The sequence below is a fragment of the Aphis gossypii genome, chromosome 1 (genome assembly GCF_020184175.1).
Source record: "Aphis gossypii isolate Hap1 chromosome 1, ASM2018417v2, whole genome shotgun sequence".
Classification (NCBI taxonomy): domain Eukaryota; kingdom Metazoa; phylum Arthropoda; class Insecta; order Hemiptera; family Aphididae; genus Aphis; species Aphis gossypii.
The window spans coordinates 21,085,092-21,101,383 of NC_065530.1; the positions used below are offsets into that span (position 1 = coordinate 21,085,092).

At 30.0% G+C, this 16,292-nt stretch overlaps 1 protein-coding gene across 1 annotated transcript in view; it reads left to right on the forward strand.

Annotated features, from left to right (window-relative positions):
- The first annotated feature begins 414 nt into the window (after nt 1-414).
- Nucleotides 415-16,292, forward strand: part of LOC114128824 (ABC transporter G family member 20) — a 45,642-nt gene continuing 29,764 nt past the window's right edge. Inside the window, exon 1 of the mRNA XM_027993411.2 lies at nt 415-966. Coding sequence (XP_027849212.2) covers nt 914-966 — 53 coding nt within the window. The 5' untranslated portion in view covers nt 415-913. The remainder of the gene's footprint in view (nt 967-16,292) is intronic.

Below are 16,292 nucleotides of genomic sequence, written 5' to 3' on the forward strand. Positions count from 1 at the left end.
CGAGAGCCGTTCTAACGCGTTCGGAAATCGCGGATGTTACGACTTGGATGATAAGTCGTTTGCAGCAGATGATAAAAGAGAAAGAACGAAATAAAAAAAAAAAAAAGCGAACGCGCGTTACATTATTATTATGATTATTATTATTATGTAGGACCATCGTCGAACGTCGTCGCAGGAATGTCGCGTCGTACACACGAACCGGTACACCCGGTCGACCTTCCCGGGCGATCGCGCGCGCGCACAAGTATCCGACGGACGGACGGACGGTCCCACCACGAAGAGTGAAAACGAGCGCGACCCGCCGCAACCGTCGCACACACGCGCAAACACGGCGCACACGCCGACGGGAGGACGGGCGACCGGATAAATGGTTGTATTACGCGTGCGAATAATATACGTTCGCCAAACTCGTATTAGCGCCTCTTATGCTGTTATATTATTATTAATATCACATACATAATAATATTCTTCCGGCACCAACCCGCTGCCACCTGTGCGCGGACGGACGGACGGACGGACTCGGCCGCGGTGGAGGCGGCGGCGACCAAGTCTGCACAATCGTTTCACTACCGTCGCGTCGGTGACTCGTGCTGCAGTGTGTGAACGTGAATTGCAGTGTGCGTTCGCGTCGAAACGCAAAAACGACAAAAAAAATAATAAGATCACTGCGATATAAGAATATAATATTATATCGTCCAAAAACGCGTCCGCACGCGCGACGTTCAAACGTCATCGTAACAATAATTAGGTAGTCGTTTTTCTCCTTTTCATTTTTTTTTTCGTACGTAAATAATTTTCATTTCGGCATTTTCGGTTTAGCCGTTCTCCGTCTCCGTGTACGATAATTTCTTGTGGTCGACGCTCGATTCGCTAAGGTTCGCCACACGAATACGACGACGACGACGACGACGTCATGGACGACAAGGATAAGATACGGAAGATGTTCAGCTGGAGCACAAGTCTCACGTGAGTACCTACGCGTACTATACGATATTATCCGTCCGTCCCTCCGTCTGCGATCCGCAGACAGTCCCTATCGTGTGTCGTATAATATTCTGTACTTCGTTAGATCGAATAATAAAATAACGATTGGTTTCGATAACGATGACGTGTCGTAAAGGCGCCTTTGCGACAACGCTTTTCGCGTCGATATCGCGTACGCCGCGATCGTTCAAGTCTACGGGCCGTCAGTGCTCCGTTCGCCGGAGGAGGATGCGACGGTCTGTCAGATTTGGTACTGTACCGACAATATTATATTGTGTGTACAGAGACACGGTTTAAGTTGATTTTGAGTCGAAAACTGTGAATTATTTGGCTGTCGCTCTCCAGTTTCTGAATCGCTTAATCGTGACGACCCAAAAATTTTAGACGATTATTATTATCGACGTCGTATGAAAGCTCTTTGTGCTCGGGATCTTCGCAATATTACAGCGCTTATTCAAATATCATCATAATATTATTAATGCATCCAGTATATTATAGTTTTTTTTAAACCGTGACGGTTACTGGTCTTCCAGCAGCTGTTTTTGTTTTTTTTTTTTAACGTGAAAATCGTTTTTTATTTTTTTATTTCCGTTTCACACGTTATGTTACAACCGTACAGTATCCATAACCTAACCATTTGGTTACGTAACCGAAGAAGAAATCGACGGTGGCGGCGGCCATGCGAGTATAGCCAGTGGCGGCGGTGGCGGTCGGCAAAGGGGGACAACCACCGCGAATACCGGTTTGTTACGCCACGGACGACGAGCGAGCGCTCCCACCGCCACTGATGCCGTCGCCGTCGCCTGCATGTGCGCCGACCATCGGGAAAGCTGGTTTCGGGGTGTCGGCCGTGAGATCTGATCACTTTTTATAAATAATGTGTTTTTTTAGTGTGTGCAGAATACGTAGATTAACAATAATAGTAATAATGAGTTGTTTCTACGTACGTATTACATACGTCACTGGCACATACAGCAATTACATATTATTTATAGGAAAAGTGTTATTAACAATTATTTTATTCTTCGACGTTAGTATTTTACCGTTTGCGTTTTGTAAGCCTCGAAAGAACGCGATCAGTTCCGTAAACGAAATAAATAAATAAACTATGCATGTAGATAATTAACAATACACAGTGTCATATAAATTTGCCTATATACGTAATTGTAAGGCTCAATGTTGTTTTTTCATTTTTTTTTTTTTTTATCGTTCGATTATAGTAGTATCTATAATACTAATAATATACAGATACATAATAATATTTTGTAAGAATAATTAATAAACCAATGTTTTATTTATATAATATAATATTAATATTCTATCAACTCTTGACGTTCACCGTCACAATATGAAACTATTCAGTCGTTTACGACTTTCATTCGCATGCATAATAATATTATTCCATTAATTTATTTTTTTGGCAAACTATAGCAACGTAAAATAATAAGCCTATTATGCACATAGTCAAACATGACACGTCTGAAACATACCAATGGGCTTAATGTTGATTGAAGCATCAAAATATTGTTAAAATATATAATAAATCTGACTATATATTGCTATTTATTATAACCATCACCGGAAGCTGATTGACTGCTAATCCGTGTCAAGGTCATTCGTAATGATACAAACATTCGTCAACAATAGTAAAATCCTACATAACTCTTATATGAGATTTTCTTTTATCATAAAATATAATTAAACATATATACGAATTTCAGATTTTTCTTATAAGTTTCGGTATGTGTTATTTTATATTTTTATTCACTGAACAACAATTGAATAATAAATATCAATTAAATTATAATTAAAATACACATAGTATATTATAAAGTTATTATTAAATCTGTTTAAACTTTTGAGTAAAAAGTATCAGTTATGTGTGAACAATAGTTTAGACTTAAAAATAGGTTTTTGTTTTGGTAGTTACTAGTTACCACACTACCGAAGGTCAGATCTCGTAAAAAGTGTCGTGACCTATAAATTGTGACTTGAATAAACATTTTATTCTCATTACTTATTATTGTGTATTTTAAGTTAAAGTTAGGTATAACGTAGTAAATTATTTGAGAAATATATTTCTATTATTACAATAATATACTGCAAAATGTTTATATAATTCGATCAATTATTATCCAAAAATCAATAATTTGATTGAATTGTAAGATTTAAAGTGAATACAAGATTCTAGCTATGGCTATTAATATTCTCTAATTTTACTGAAATATTCAATACACATTACACATCATTTGATAACGAAAGACTGTACAAAACTAAACTATTGAAAAAAGTGAACGTAAGTGAAAGGGTAAAAAAGATAACGAAACTGAAACCTTAAAAATGTAGTTTGTAGGAAGGAGGATAATGATATTAAGTAAATAACATTATATTATTATGCCTACCAATGTTTATACTTAGGTAAAAAAGTTTAGATAATAACATGCAATAAACCAATACCTAATAATCATTTAGAATTTAGAATTAAAAATAGTTAAAACAAAACAAAAAATATTATCTATACTACATAAAGATAGGTTTGATATTATTATAGTTAATAATATAATATAGTCAATATTTAAAAAAATTATTTAATGTTATTATGTATAATTATGAAATTTGATGTGGTAAACTTTGCATTTTATTTTCTTCCAAATATTTAGTTGATTATTTTAATTTTTTTTAGCTGTTCCATGATAATATATTGATTTAGTACGTTTTATGTATCATATTTTATTCTTAAGATTCAATTCATCTTCGAAATACTGTCAGCAAAAATTGCACTACTAGAAACGTCAACTAATGTTATGATGTTTATCTTTATTAAATTTAATAAAAATCTGTCATCATCCAAGTCCGGATTGTATCCTTTTACATAATAATATATGATAAATTAACTGAGTATATGCAGCATTCAGTTGTGAAAAATGTGGACGATTTGTTAACATGACGTAGTTCACATAGAAAAAAAATATTTTTCTATATAAAAATCACATTTTAAAGATTATGTAATATTTATCGTATTTATCAGATTTGAGTGTATTATTTTGTAGAAACCCATGTAGGAAAATCGTATATTTTATCATTTTTACTGTCAATTTTTTTCTTCTTATTTTTAAAGAGATAAAATATTGGATTCAATTTTTTATCTAATCGTATACCTCTATGATTTGTGCTAAGAAAATATTTTTGTTAGTTTCACTATATGGCTATTCGTATGATAACGTGATTTGATTTTCAATACGTGTGCTTACTAACTAATACATTTATTATGAATTGGGTATTGGCGATACATCACTAATTATATTATACTCTATCAATAATGGATACAAGATTTTAAATTACTTGTTTAATTTACTTTTGTTAATTCTCATCAATATATGCATGACAGAGTCTAAACTAAATTCATATACTTTATATAGAATTATTATGAGTGGAAATTTATTTTTTTCTTAAATTTTCAATACACAAGGTTTTAATGGACATGTCAAAACTAGTTAATTTTTCATTAAAAATTATAAAAAGTTAATTATAGTAAAAAAAAAAATTAAAAAAAATATGTCTACAAAAAAATTTAAATAGCTTTATTTTGAAATCAACTTGAATTTGTTAAAAATAGCATCACTACAAATATAATATGATCATTTATACGTTTAATACTATAATAATAATATAATAATGTGATAAGTAAATATATATCAACTGAAATTGATTTATTAGTGTGTGTTGTAAATATATACATCATGAAGTTAATCAAATAAAAATCATGAAAGATATTTTCTTCCTCCTCGTGTCAAATGAAAAATATAAAAAGTTTACTTAAAAATAATCTTTATCATAGTTTAATATTTGTCAGTATTTTATGTTAGCTTTCTCAAATAAAATAAATAAATATAATATAATATTATGTACTGTAATTATTTATGATTGTATAATGCTTATAATAATATGTTAGGTATAATATGTATAATATTATTATGTATCTTTACACTTATAAAAAAAAAAGTATCGTAAGTACTAATGAGTAAGTACTAGTTGTAATGATCCCAAATTGTTATGAACTGACCTTCGTAGATTATTCAGAACTGACGTAATCATTGATAAATGTAATCGAACACATTATCAATCAGCATAAGAAAATACTGTCTTATCTAAAAAATGTCATCAAAAAGTGCTAAATTTTTCTAATTTTGTGTACCAATAATGGTTTAGTGACTAAAATATAACTATGTTACACAAGATGTTACGTTTATAATATTTATTTATACATTTTAATGCTATCAAGATTATACAAAATTTAACCTTCTATTAAATATTTTGGAATCTGTATTTTGTTAATTTAATTTTTTATGCCCATCAATATATTAATTAGACGTTAATGGTTTTGAATTTAAGTTTACAATATTAAATTATGCTTAGTTAAATGCATCTCGTTTAAATGACACAAGTCACGGTAATATTTTCCGAGAAATCACTATTCACTAAAATGTGTATGGTTAAAATTAATACAAAACAGAACAATGATAATGTAGGTCAGTAGACAAAACTTCTTTTTACAATTTCTTCTACCCATTGCATTTTCTACTTGTGTATGTCAGTATGTTCTATAATGTGTTCACATATAAGATCAATATAAGTAATTATAATTATATTTTTTAACTATAATTCAGACACTGAAATTTATTTTTAAAAAAAAAATAATAATTACTTAGAGCGTCCTTGCTTGTTTTGATTTAATTATAATATTCTCTAAGTAACACATACATATTATTCTATTATATAATTGCCTTAACCATTTGCTGATTGCCCTAAATTATAAAACACGTTTTTATTGATTATAAATCTACATTAGGTAAAACCTTCATTTATTTTAGTGGTTTCTTTTTTTTATACTTTCGTTAACTTAATACAGCATGGTGTACTTACTAAAGTCATCAATTTATTTTACTTAACATTTAAAAGTTTATTTGTCTATATTATAACCATTATGATTATCTTGTAAAATAAACAAATATCGTTTTCTAAAAAATAATAGAATTTATAAAAAAATACTTTTTATTTTATTAATTTTATTTTAATATTACATTAGTTGTATTTAAAGTGTGAAGGAAAATATAAATTATTTTTACATGTTTATTATTTCACCGTGTAAAAGACATTCGACGTTCAATTCACATTGAAATTTACATTTAAGTTAAATCAGCTTCTGTATTTTTTAATTTTACTTTAAAATTACCCAAATTATAATTAAATTGACAATATAATATAAGTGTCTTATTTCATACATTTAAAATGTATAAATTAATTGACTTTATTAAATAAAATAAAAAATAAAATTATCATGTAGAAATCAATATGGACATTAAACGTGCGAGAAAATTTAACGAGTTATTTGCAAGCATATTATAAGGTTATTTTACAATAACATGACTCAAAATAATAATACAACTTGAAGGTTAGAAATATTATTTTAATAAACGATTGTTGCAATAACGTTGATATTAAAATTAAATGCTGTACCTATTCATATTTTATTCCCATACCTGATAACTAAAATATACCACTTATGCCGGATAATTAAACGAGTAAATGGCCTGTAGGCTATAGTACTTATTTAATATGTTTTACTTTAGTAAAAATATATATATAATAAAGGTTTTACGAAGATACTTGAATATATAAGTAAATACTGTAAATACTGTGTTCGAAATCTTTTAAGAATACATAGTATCTATACAATATTTATGTATTATAACAACTAATTTTGTTGTATTTGTATACCATAATATACATTGAGCAACATAAGTATGTAACTGATGAATTTTGTAATTGTTGGAAAACAACTGAACAACGTTTAATTAAATAAACCAAAGGAATGTTTTAATCCAAAGAGATAATAAATAACCTTCGTACAGAACTATACTAAATATAAAAATAAATACAGATGAGGACATCTATTATAATAGATGTCATAATATATGGTTTTATGATTTATTATTTTTATATACCAAGAGTTAAACGTAATGAACATTATACTCAGTAATTTGCAAAACGTCATCAAATTTGATTAACAATCATAGTCAAGTAAAATAATTACTTTTGATTTACGTCAGACTAAATAAGCATTTCCTCGTGGCGAACTAATACAATTTAATTGTACCACGTTGAAGTATTAGTTTTTAGTCGGTTTTTCAATAATACTAAACATATTATTAATGATAAATGGACTTTTAAGATTTTAATTAATTTGAACATGTATAAAAAAAGTGTGGGGCTATAAATATACTATACCTAATATATTACATATAAAATAATTGCATACAATAAACACTTTATGTGTACATGGTATATTTGACTTTTAAGAACGTTTTTATGACCATATTTTAAACACAACATTCTAGAAACAATTAATGTTTCGAAAACTAATTTCTATTGCGTATGTTAAAAATAAATAAATTAAACGATATTGTTCTTTAACTACAACAGTTTATTATTTATTTTTTGTTTATTGAAGTATACGTTTCGAATGACACCTAAATAAACAACTGAAGACAAACACGTTACATGTCCAAATCAGTACAATAATAGTATATAATATATATATATATTATAGTGTACCTACCATATTACGACAGGGTCAGGGTTAATTAAATTACGGGTAATTTTATCTTTAACTCCTTGTTTTGAAAATTCTATACGCTTTTACTGTAGTGGGTATTTTTGACATGATTTACAAGTAATTACCACAACATAATAATGTACCTATATTAGTGAATGACCGGATTAAGTAGGTAAAATATACAATTGTATGCACAATAGTTAGGTAAATTTCAAATTTACTCGTGTATAAATTATCATTTATAATACTGTTTTAATTGAATTGCTTCTTGTTGATCAAGTCGGTTTTCAATTAATTTGTATAAATATTTTCTATTATAAAAAACTGTATCGTTTTACTTCATACTACACAGTAAACAAATACCTATTACCTAACAATAATAAAAAAAAACCGTATCGATGCTTTAAGGGATGCCCAAGTAATTTTATGATGTATCCAATAAAAGGCTGATCTTCTTTTCCGCCAAAATTTACCTTTCATTTTACCGCCAAGTCTATTTATTAACAGAATAATAATATTTAATTATTTTTTCAATTACCACACATTTTAGTGTTACTATTACTTCGAAAACATATGTTATTAAAAATTAAAATGATTTTCAAAATAACTTAAAATTTTAATCAAAAATAGTTAGTTAAACGATTATTAATTAAGTATATATTTTTTAAATAACATTGGTATTCAATTGAAAAAATCAAAATTATGTCTGTAACTTACAAGAAATCAAGTCAAAAATTAAAACTTTTGTTTTTCAAATAATTTAAAACTGTATTTTATTATTAACAGTTCTTTTAAAAGTTATTATAGTTGTACTCTAAGTATTGAATAATCGTGTATCATATTTTCTCCCTTTTTATATTGCTCAATGAACACTGAGTTTTTTGTTGTTGTTTCAAAATTTGATTTCGTGGTATTTTCAGTTTTTGACTTTTTATTAATTTACAATAAATGTTTTTTGTACTTGTTCAATTAAAATAGATTTCAAATCTCGATATAAATGTTAAATATGTATGAAATTACTCATAGACATTTATTGTGTGTGTAAGTTCTAAAGATGGAAGTGTCTAAAGTTTCAGAGGATAAATACAATCTTCAGAAATATATATTTCTACAAAGTAATCATACAATTTTTATGGTCTTTTGTCAATTGGACAACCGATTATAAAGTGCTCAATGAAACAATTATTTATGTCTTTAAATTTAGAAATAATTAGTCAACTATATTATGTAATCATTTACCAATTTCAGATGACTCGTTTCAATATACTCGTACACTCGATAAGCCAATTTTTTTTTTATATTCTACGATACTTAGATTGTGTTAAAAATCCCAAAATATTAGTTTGAGACTTCATTTAAAAAACTACATGAAGAATAGCCTTTTCAATGTAAACATTCATTGTGAGAAAAAAAATAACTCAAATTCTTTTCATGTTTTGTTTGTGGCACAAAAAATTTAGGTATACGCTTATGTATATTTATTTGGTAATAAGCAAAAAACTAATGGAACATACTGAGTACTAATGACTAACGATTATTCAAATATTCATAAATTAAAATAAATTATAAAAAAAGTTCTATCCATACAAATGCTTTAACTGTTGACAAAAATCTAAAATTTAATTCGCATGAAAATATTCTTATTTATCATTTATCAACATACATTAAAAAGTTTTCATTTTTTTTTTTAGTTTTAACGTTAATTAAATCATGTGCGTTGTGGAAATCAACTATATATTAGCAGGGTTATGAAGTATAATTTTTCGTCGTTTTTCATATTGGTAGGTATGTATTTTTTGATTCTATTAATATCGAAAATTATTACTATTTTGTTCGACTTCAGTTAGAATAATGTTCTTTGTTTTTTCACTTCATATTCAATAACTTTTCTATTACATGCTGTATTTATCACTTGTTTTTTCAATGTTTGGCTAGAATATTCATCATGATTGTGCTGTAGTGTATTTGTATTGACAAAAGTTGTGTTATTTTGTAAACTTTTCATTTACTAGTTTTAGTGACGTTTAAGTCCTTTATTGCAAGAACCAATTCAATATTTAAAATTAATTAAAATTAACTATTTTATACCACGATTACTTTTAATAATTATGTTTTCCATTATGCTGAATTCACTTGTTTCTCACGAACTTTAATTAAAACTAATATGGAATAGATACTATCGTGAAATTGATAACGTATAAAATGATGACAAGACTTTATCTTAGTTCATATATTGCAAACATAATTTTTACTCTCTTCTATTAATAAAGAAAATGCATAATTATGAACTTATCAACTACGTGGCCTATATATTTCAATTCATACAATAACAAACCGTTACCAAAATTTAAAAACAAAAATTTTAAAATGGAAATATATATTATTATACTGGCGTTAAACCGAAAGGTCGATTTTGGCGGAAAACGGTGACGCCCCCATATAGAGTCAAACAAAAAAGGTTGGACATGTGTAGCCTATATAACCAAGGTTAAAATGTGTTTTGAACAAATTGTTTTAAACATGTGTTAAAACGTTTTTTAAAAAAGTGGCTTTGTTTAAAAAAAATAAGTACATAAACGTTTAAAATGTTTTTATACATTTTTTAAAACACTTTAATAAACGTTAAAAAATATAAATTTATATCGTAATTTTTTCTATGAAATATCTATTTTGTTTGTAGATCATGGTATATACAACCATGATGTAGATAATACAATAATGATGTGTTCTTTTATAGTGTACCTATATATCACAAAGCATTGTTATAAATTAAACATTTTAACACGTTTAATTAAAAAAAAAAAAGTTTAAATGTTTCTTTTCAACACCATATAATATTATAACTACTATATTTTCATTACTTGGTAAAATTAAATCAATAAATTAATATTAACTTGGTATTTTTTATTTTTATTTTTCAAATATCAAAATACTACGAAATTGTGAAGTTATTTTAGAAAATAATACTTCTATTCATTCTTATTTTCGTTTTCTTTATACTATTTAACAATAATACATTGAAAAAAATTAAAGCCATGCATGACGAATTAATTTTAAACGAAAAATGCACTAAATTAAGTTCAACGTTGGTATTTGGACTAAATTTTAACTCACGTAGCTTGAAATATACACAAATTTATTTTATACCATATTCATGTGACGCTCTTACACATACAATTATACTTGTTAAAAAAGTAATTATAATTTGTTTGTTTCTAAATACCTTGGTGTTTCTTATTGTTCTATTTTATTTATAGTTTGCTTTCAGCGAAAGCAATATATTGTTTTTTATTTATATTATATAATATAAATTGTCATAAATAGATCTATTAATTTTATTGTAACATCTGAATTTTTGCGAACTTGTATGTATAAAATGAATAAATTACGAACTCGATCACATAAAACGGTGATAAATGGTAAATGGTCGGTCGTGATGATCATAAGTTTGTTATTTCAAAACATGTTTACTCGGACAATTTATAAGTCATAATACGAGACTGAGCTTGCTGGTCGATGACCCGAAATTCATAATGCCAGACGATTTATTTTTGATAATAACAAGAAATCATTCGTTAGATAATATCGTCGTGGACAGCATCCGATACGCATTGTTCACCGGTTTGTGTATTTATACTTATACTTACGTACTTAGGGAATTCGGGATAGTAATAATATTATTAATGCATAATCCGTGGTTCGAGGAAATATGGAGTCGTGCCACGTGCGAACGTCGCGGTCGATCGTTGGAGTTATGTCATTATTTTTTGACATAAAAACCATGTTTAATACTAATACATGATGTATTCTATATTTTCAGAACTTCTTTTATATTTTTAATAGCTTTAGTTTACAGCTCGATGATTGCAGTGTAATATCGCGAACGAATATAATATAATTATGTCATTATGTGTGCTCGTAAATATTTGGACTGAACTCGCCACTGTTAGGTTTCCGCAATTTTGATGTTCGGCTGTCTTATTTTGTTTTATAGTGTGTTCTCTATCAGAAAATAACGCATGAGCCTCTAAAAACTGTCATTATATTTTTGGAGTGAACGACTCGTGCGCGCCTACGTCATCAAAATACATCGCAAACCGTTCGAAGGCGTCAGTGTCATAACAAGATTATGATAACAATAATTTAAGCCACGAAGAACAGAATACACATGATATTAGTATCGTACAAGCAGTATTCAGTTATTTTTTCAGATAAACTTTTTTTTTCATTTTGGCCAATTACATGTAATTTTATTTTGTTTGAAAATTACGTCAGGGATAACATTAATAATGTGATGAAGACCGTATTTCTTTCTTTTTTTTTTTTTTGGCAAGATGTAATTCTATAATTTATAAAGTTGAGTTGAACGCACTAGAGCGTGTGAACGATCAGAGCTGGTCTTCAAAAATGCACCTCTCGCCCTCTCAACTCATACTCGGAGGCCTGTGATGTACAAAAATGGTCCGGAGACAGTTATATAATACGGTTTCTTCAAACGGCTTGTATCTGGCTAATGAAATGTGTTAATAAATTCAATAAAATATTTGGTCAAACTTAAAATACTGAATACTGGAGATGATCGATAAACCGTATCTCTATTTTGGGTCACATCGCATAGAATTATTAGGACATTCATACGACGGTGGCGAAGAATCAATCATTAAACTGTAGCTTTATTAAAGCTTAGACACACATCAATGTGTCCCAAGTACAATTGTATCTGATATTTTTAAACATACTATACATACAAACAGCTGGTGCTGATGTGATACTATTATTGTTACTACAATGATATCCGGTCACAATATTGTTTTCAGCGCCATAATATAACCTTCTGCGCCGTCGTCAACACGGGTCGCCGACACTTCGGCCGTGCCGCTGAGGGCTTTCGGCAAACACGCCATTATAATATATATTTATACATAATATAGGTGTATTACACATACGTGATGAACGGCAGACTCGGTGCTGCAAAATATGATACATGTTGTTTATTATTATTATTATGCCGTTCAGTCGGACAGCGGCGTGTTATTGCATTTTTCTCGTATTATTTTCACTCGACGCTCGGCGTAGTCGGGTGACGTGATGTGTAGCTTTTATGGGAAATGGGACGAACGCGGACTTTCACGGCCCCGGAACGAAACATTATAACACAATAATAATATTAAACCTTTTTGCTTCGGACCCGTCGAATATGGATTGCGATCGGTCGTATAATATTTAATATAATATAAATGAGTATAAGTAGCGCCGGCCACGTACGTTTATTTCCCCAGACTAGTACACAAGAAGACGCAACAACTATAACATAATATAATATATGTATTTATTCACACACACATGACCGAAACGACTATATTATAAAGATATATATATATATATATATATATAGGTTTCCGAAGGCGGCGGCGGCAAAAAGTGAAAGTAGTATAGGACGTAGTGACCGTGAAGGTAATTCGATAATAATTCGGTTTCGAGGCAACGGCGCACATATCTATGGCGAAAGCTCTTTTTCCTCTCTCGTGTCGTCATTGGTTTTTTTTCTCCGTCTCATTATGTTGTATTATTACATTTGTCGCCGTGGCAGCACTCCAGTGATTTTTGTATAATATAGTTTCCTCGCTTTGTTTTTCCCGCGGTCTCTGATTTTCACTGTCGGCCCGTGTTCCGGCACAATGTTTTGTACCGTTTTTCGCTGTACTCGGATAATGTACGGTGTATGACAATTAGATATAATATTATAATACGTCATGTGCGTGCGCATCGTGAAAACGTCTTCGTCGCGTTTGTCGTATATTTGCGAGAATAAAGAGTTTTGCGCAACAGTTGCCGCCAAAAAGGGTTTCGCCTTGTAAACTATTAGTGTTATTAGTATATAACGATGATGACGATAGACACGACGGTTATTTAACACCTCATCGTAAGCCATTTGGAATAAAACACACAAACCATTATACTGCGTGTCAATACAAGTTATGCGATATTAATCATTTATGTGCGATAAGTGTTAAAATAAAATGAATGTATCGTCATTGGTTTGAACGCCGCGCGACGTTTCGATTTGTCGAATTCCCGTGGTTAGTTTTCAACGAATTATAAATTATATGCAAACATAATAATATTACATAGGTATACATACTATGTGTGCATTACAGATTATGAGCTAAAAATTACTGATAAAAATATATTAAGCCATTTGATATTTGAATGTATATAACATTGAGTTATGTTAATTATTTTATAGAGCAAGTACATACTTTAATATAACATATTATTTATGATTAATATAATACATAATTATAGTGACTATTTTAATACATGGAGATAGTGAGCTATAATAAGCAACATTAATACCTGCTCAATAGATTTACTTTCAAATGTTTCAATTTCAATTGTATGATCGCTTGTAAAAAAATAAAGAATAATTAAAATATATATATATGATGAATTGAAAAACCTATTTTCAAACTGTTGGAAAAATACATCCGCTTATTGCAAAAGTAACAATTTTCACTGTTCTTAATATAATCGAGTTATACAATGGCTAAAAGAGAAGATTTTCATCAATCGTGTGAGCACATATACACTTGAAATAATGACAAATACGCTTTCCTTTGTGTAGAGTCCGACCTCATTTTGCGTTGGTTTTCAAAAGGATTATTGATTTATATATAAATATATATATTTATTTATTTATTTTCAGTTCTATAAACTAAAGTAAAACGTCTTGTTTGATACAAACTTTGAATAATATTGTTGGTTATAGTGAGATTTTTGGTTTTTATATAGATATACGTCATCATCTAACGCTTTAAAATTATAAATAATTATACTTCCTATTTATAAAATAAAAATAAATATAATTTGGAACAGTTAAATTTTTTAACATGTTCAAAAAAACTTAAATGATTACAATATAAGAAAATTATAACATACTGTAAAATAATTTATTATAAATTGTCCCATATTGTTTAACGTTGGTATAGCAATAATTATTATGACAGCACTTAATTGAGCAAGTATCCATAAAAACAAATCGCTTGTACAAATATACTATATATTGCTAAAGTAAGTAACTCAAAAAAATATTTATTTATGATGAATAAACAAAAAAAAAAAATGCACACTCAAATTTTACCAACTTTGATATGGGCACAACTCGTTTCCGTTGTCGGATACCTAATAATCCTATCGTATGAACTCGTTAGTAAGCGTCGCTTAAGCCAACAAGAAATCGATTTATATAACGTAAACTCGTTTGGTCTTTCTATTGTGGATCCAACACACTCATTAATTCACGTGATCCGAATAGGTTCGGTCTGAGTTTAAACCGTCGATGTACGGACTACGGATGGAGGTCGCAGTACCTGACAGATATTATTAATGAAACATAAATAATAATGCAATCTGGGTAAAGGTATACAATATTTTTTACGAAGTGTATAATATGTAAGACATACGTGAAGTGATAAACGATCGCCTCAAATACACGTGGGAAAACTTCGTCGACATTGTTGCAATGGCCTTGTCAACCTCACCAGCTTGTATCCACAATCCGACAATCCGCCACCTGATGTGTTGTTTTTGGCTCTCGGGACGTAAAACATACATTTATTTCTAAGTCAAGCATTCGTCGAAAACGCGTAAACTGGAGCTGATAAGATTAGACGCATGTGGTAACTGTTTAAGAATACCCTGACTATCATCGTTAGACCAGCAAAATATATTTCACAGTTACCACCCATGCCGCACATCAATACATTAAGCTGCTCGCTGTATATGTTTGATTTACGACCAACATACAACATAACATTGTTATAATATCGAGTGCCACCCTCTGTAACACCACGATATTGGTGCATTGCGATTTTAATCATAATATATTGTTATCGTCACCAGCGCGGTTATTTTGTAGAGAAGTCCGTATACACTTCTTGGTCACCTAACGCCTAGGCCCGGCAGCCGACGTGTGTCCAAACTCCAAATAACGGGCGTACCTAGCTAATGCGATTTCCATTCTGGGCGCGCGCCGGGAAAACACCGAAAGTGGGTCAAGTGGATATTACTCGTATTGTCCGATTTTCCCATACCACCACGACCCCGGCAGTCACATCGAACGTACAGTTTGCCGTTGGGAGGGAAATATACATAAAATCGTACAAATACATATACGCTGCAGGCGACGTGTCCACGTGTGTTTATACATGTATCATGGTGTACGATAAAATATAGACACGTGTAATATATAATGTGTTTATCACAGAGTAATGTGAAAACAGAGGGTGGGGAAATTAATCGGAAAATTATGTATGTATAATATTGTCCGCTGTAAAATCCATACCGTAATATTGGCCGTGGAGACCTTCACGTGACGCTTTCACCCGTGGCCAGATACCAGCTATACTACTATATAGTGGTCCAGACGTCGTAATTTGTGCGAGTTCACGAGAAAAATCATAGACGGTTTTATTATATTTTCTTTCATTTTTGTTGGCCAATCGACGGGTGAACGTTTTCCCAATACATACGATGATCTCGCCTTGATCCGGGGGACGAAAATTACGTATTTTGAGCACCCCTGTCGTCGACGTGACCATCATATTATGCAACTTGCGTGCCGAAGAATGTCGTTTTTCGAACGGACACGGCCGTCGTCGTTGTCTCGTGTCGATCGGTCTTCGGGCCACGA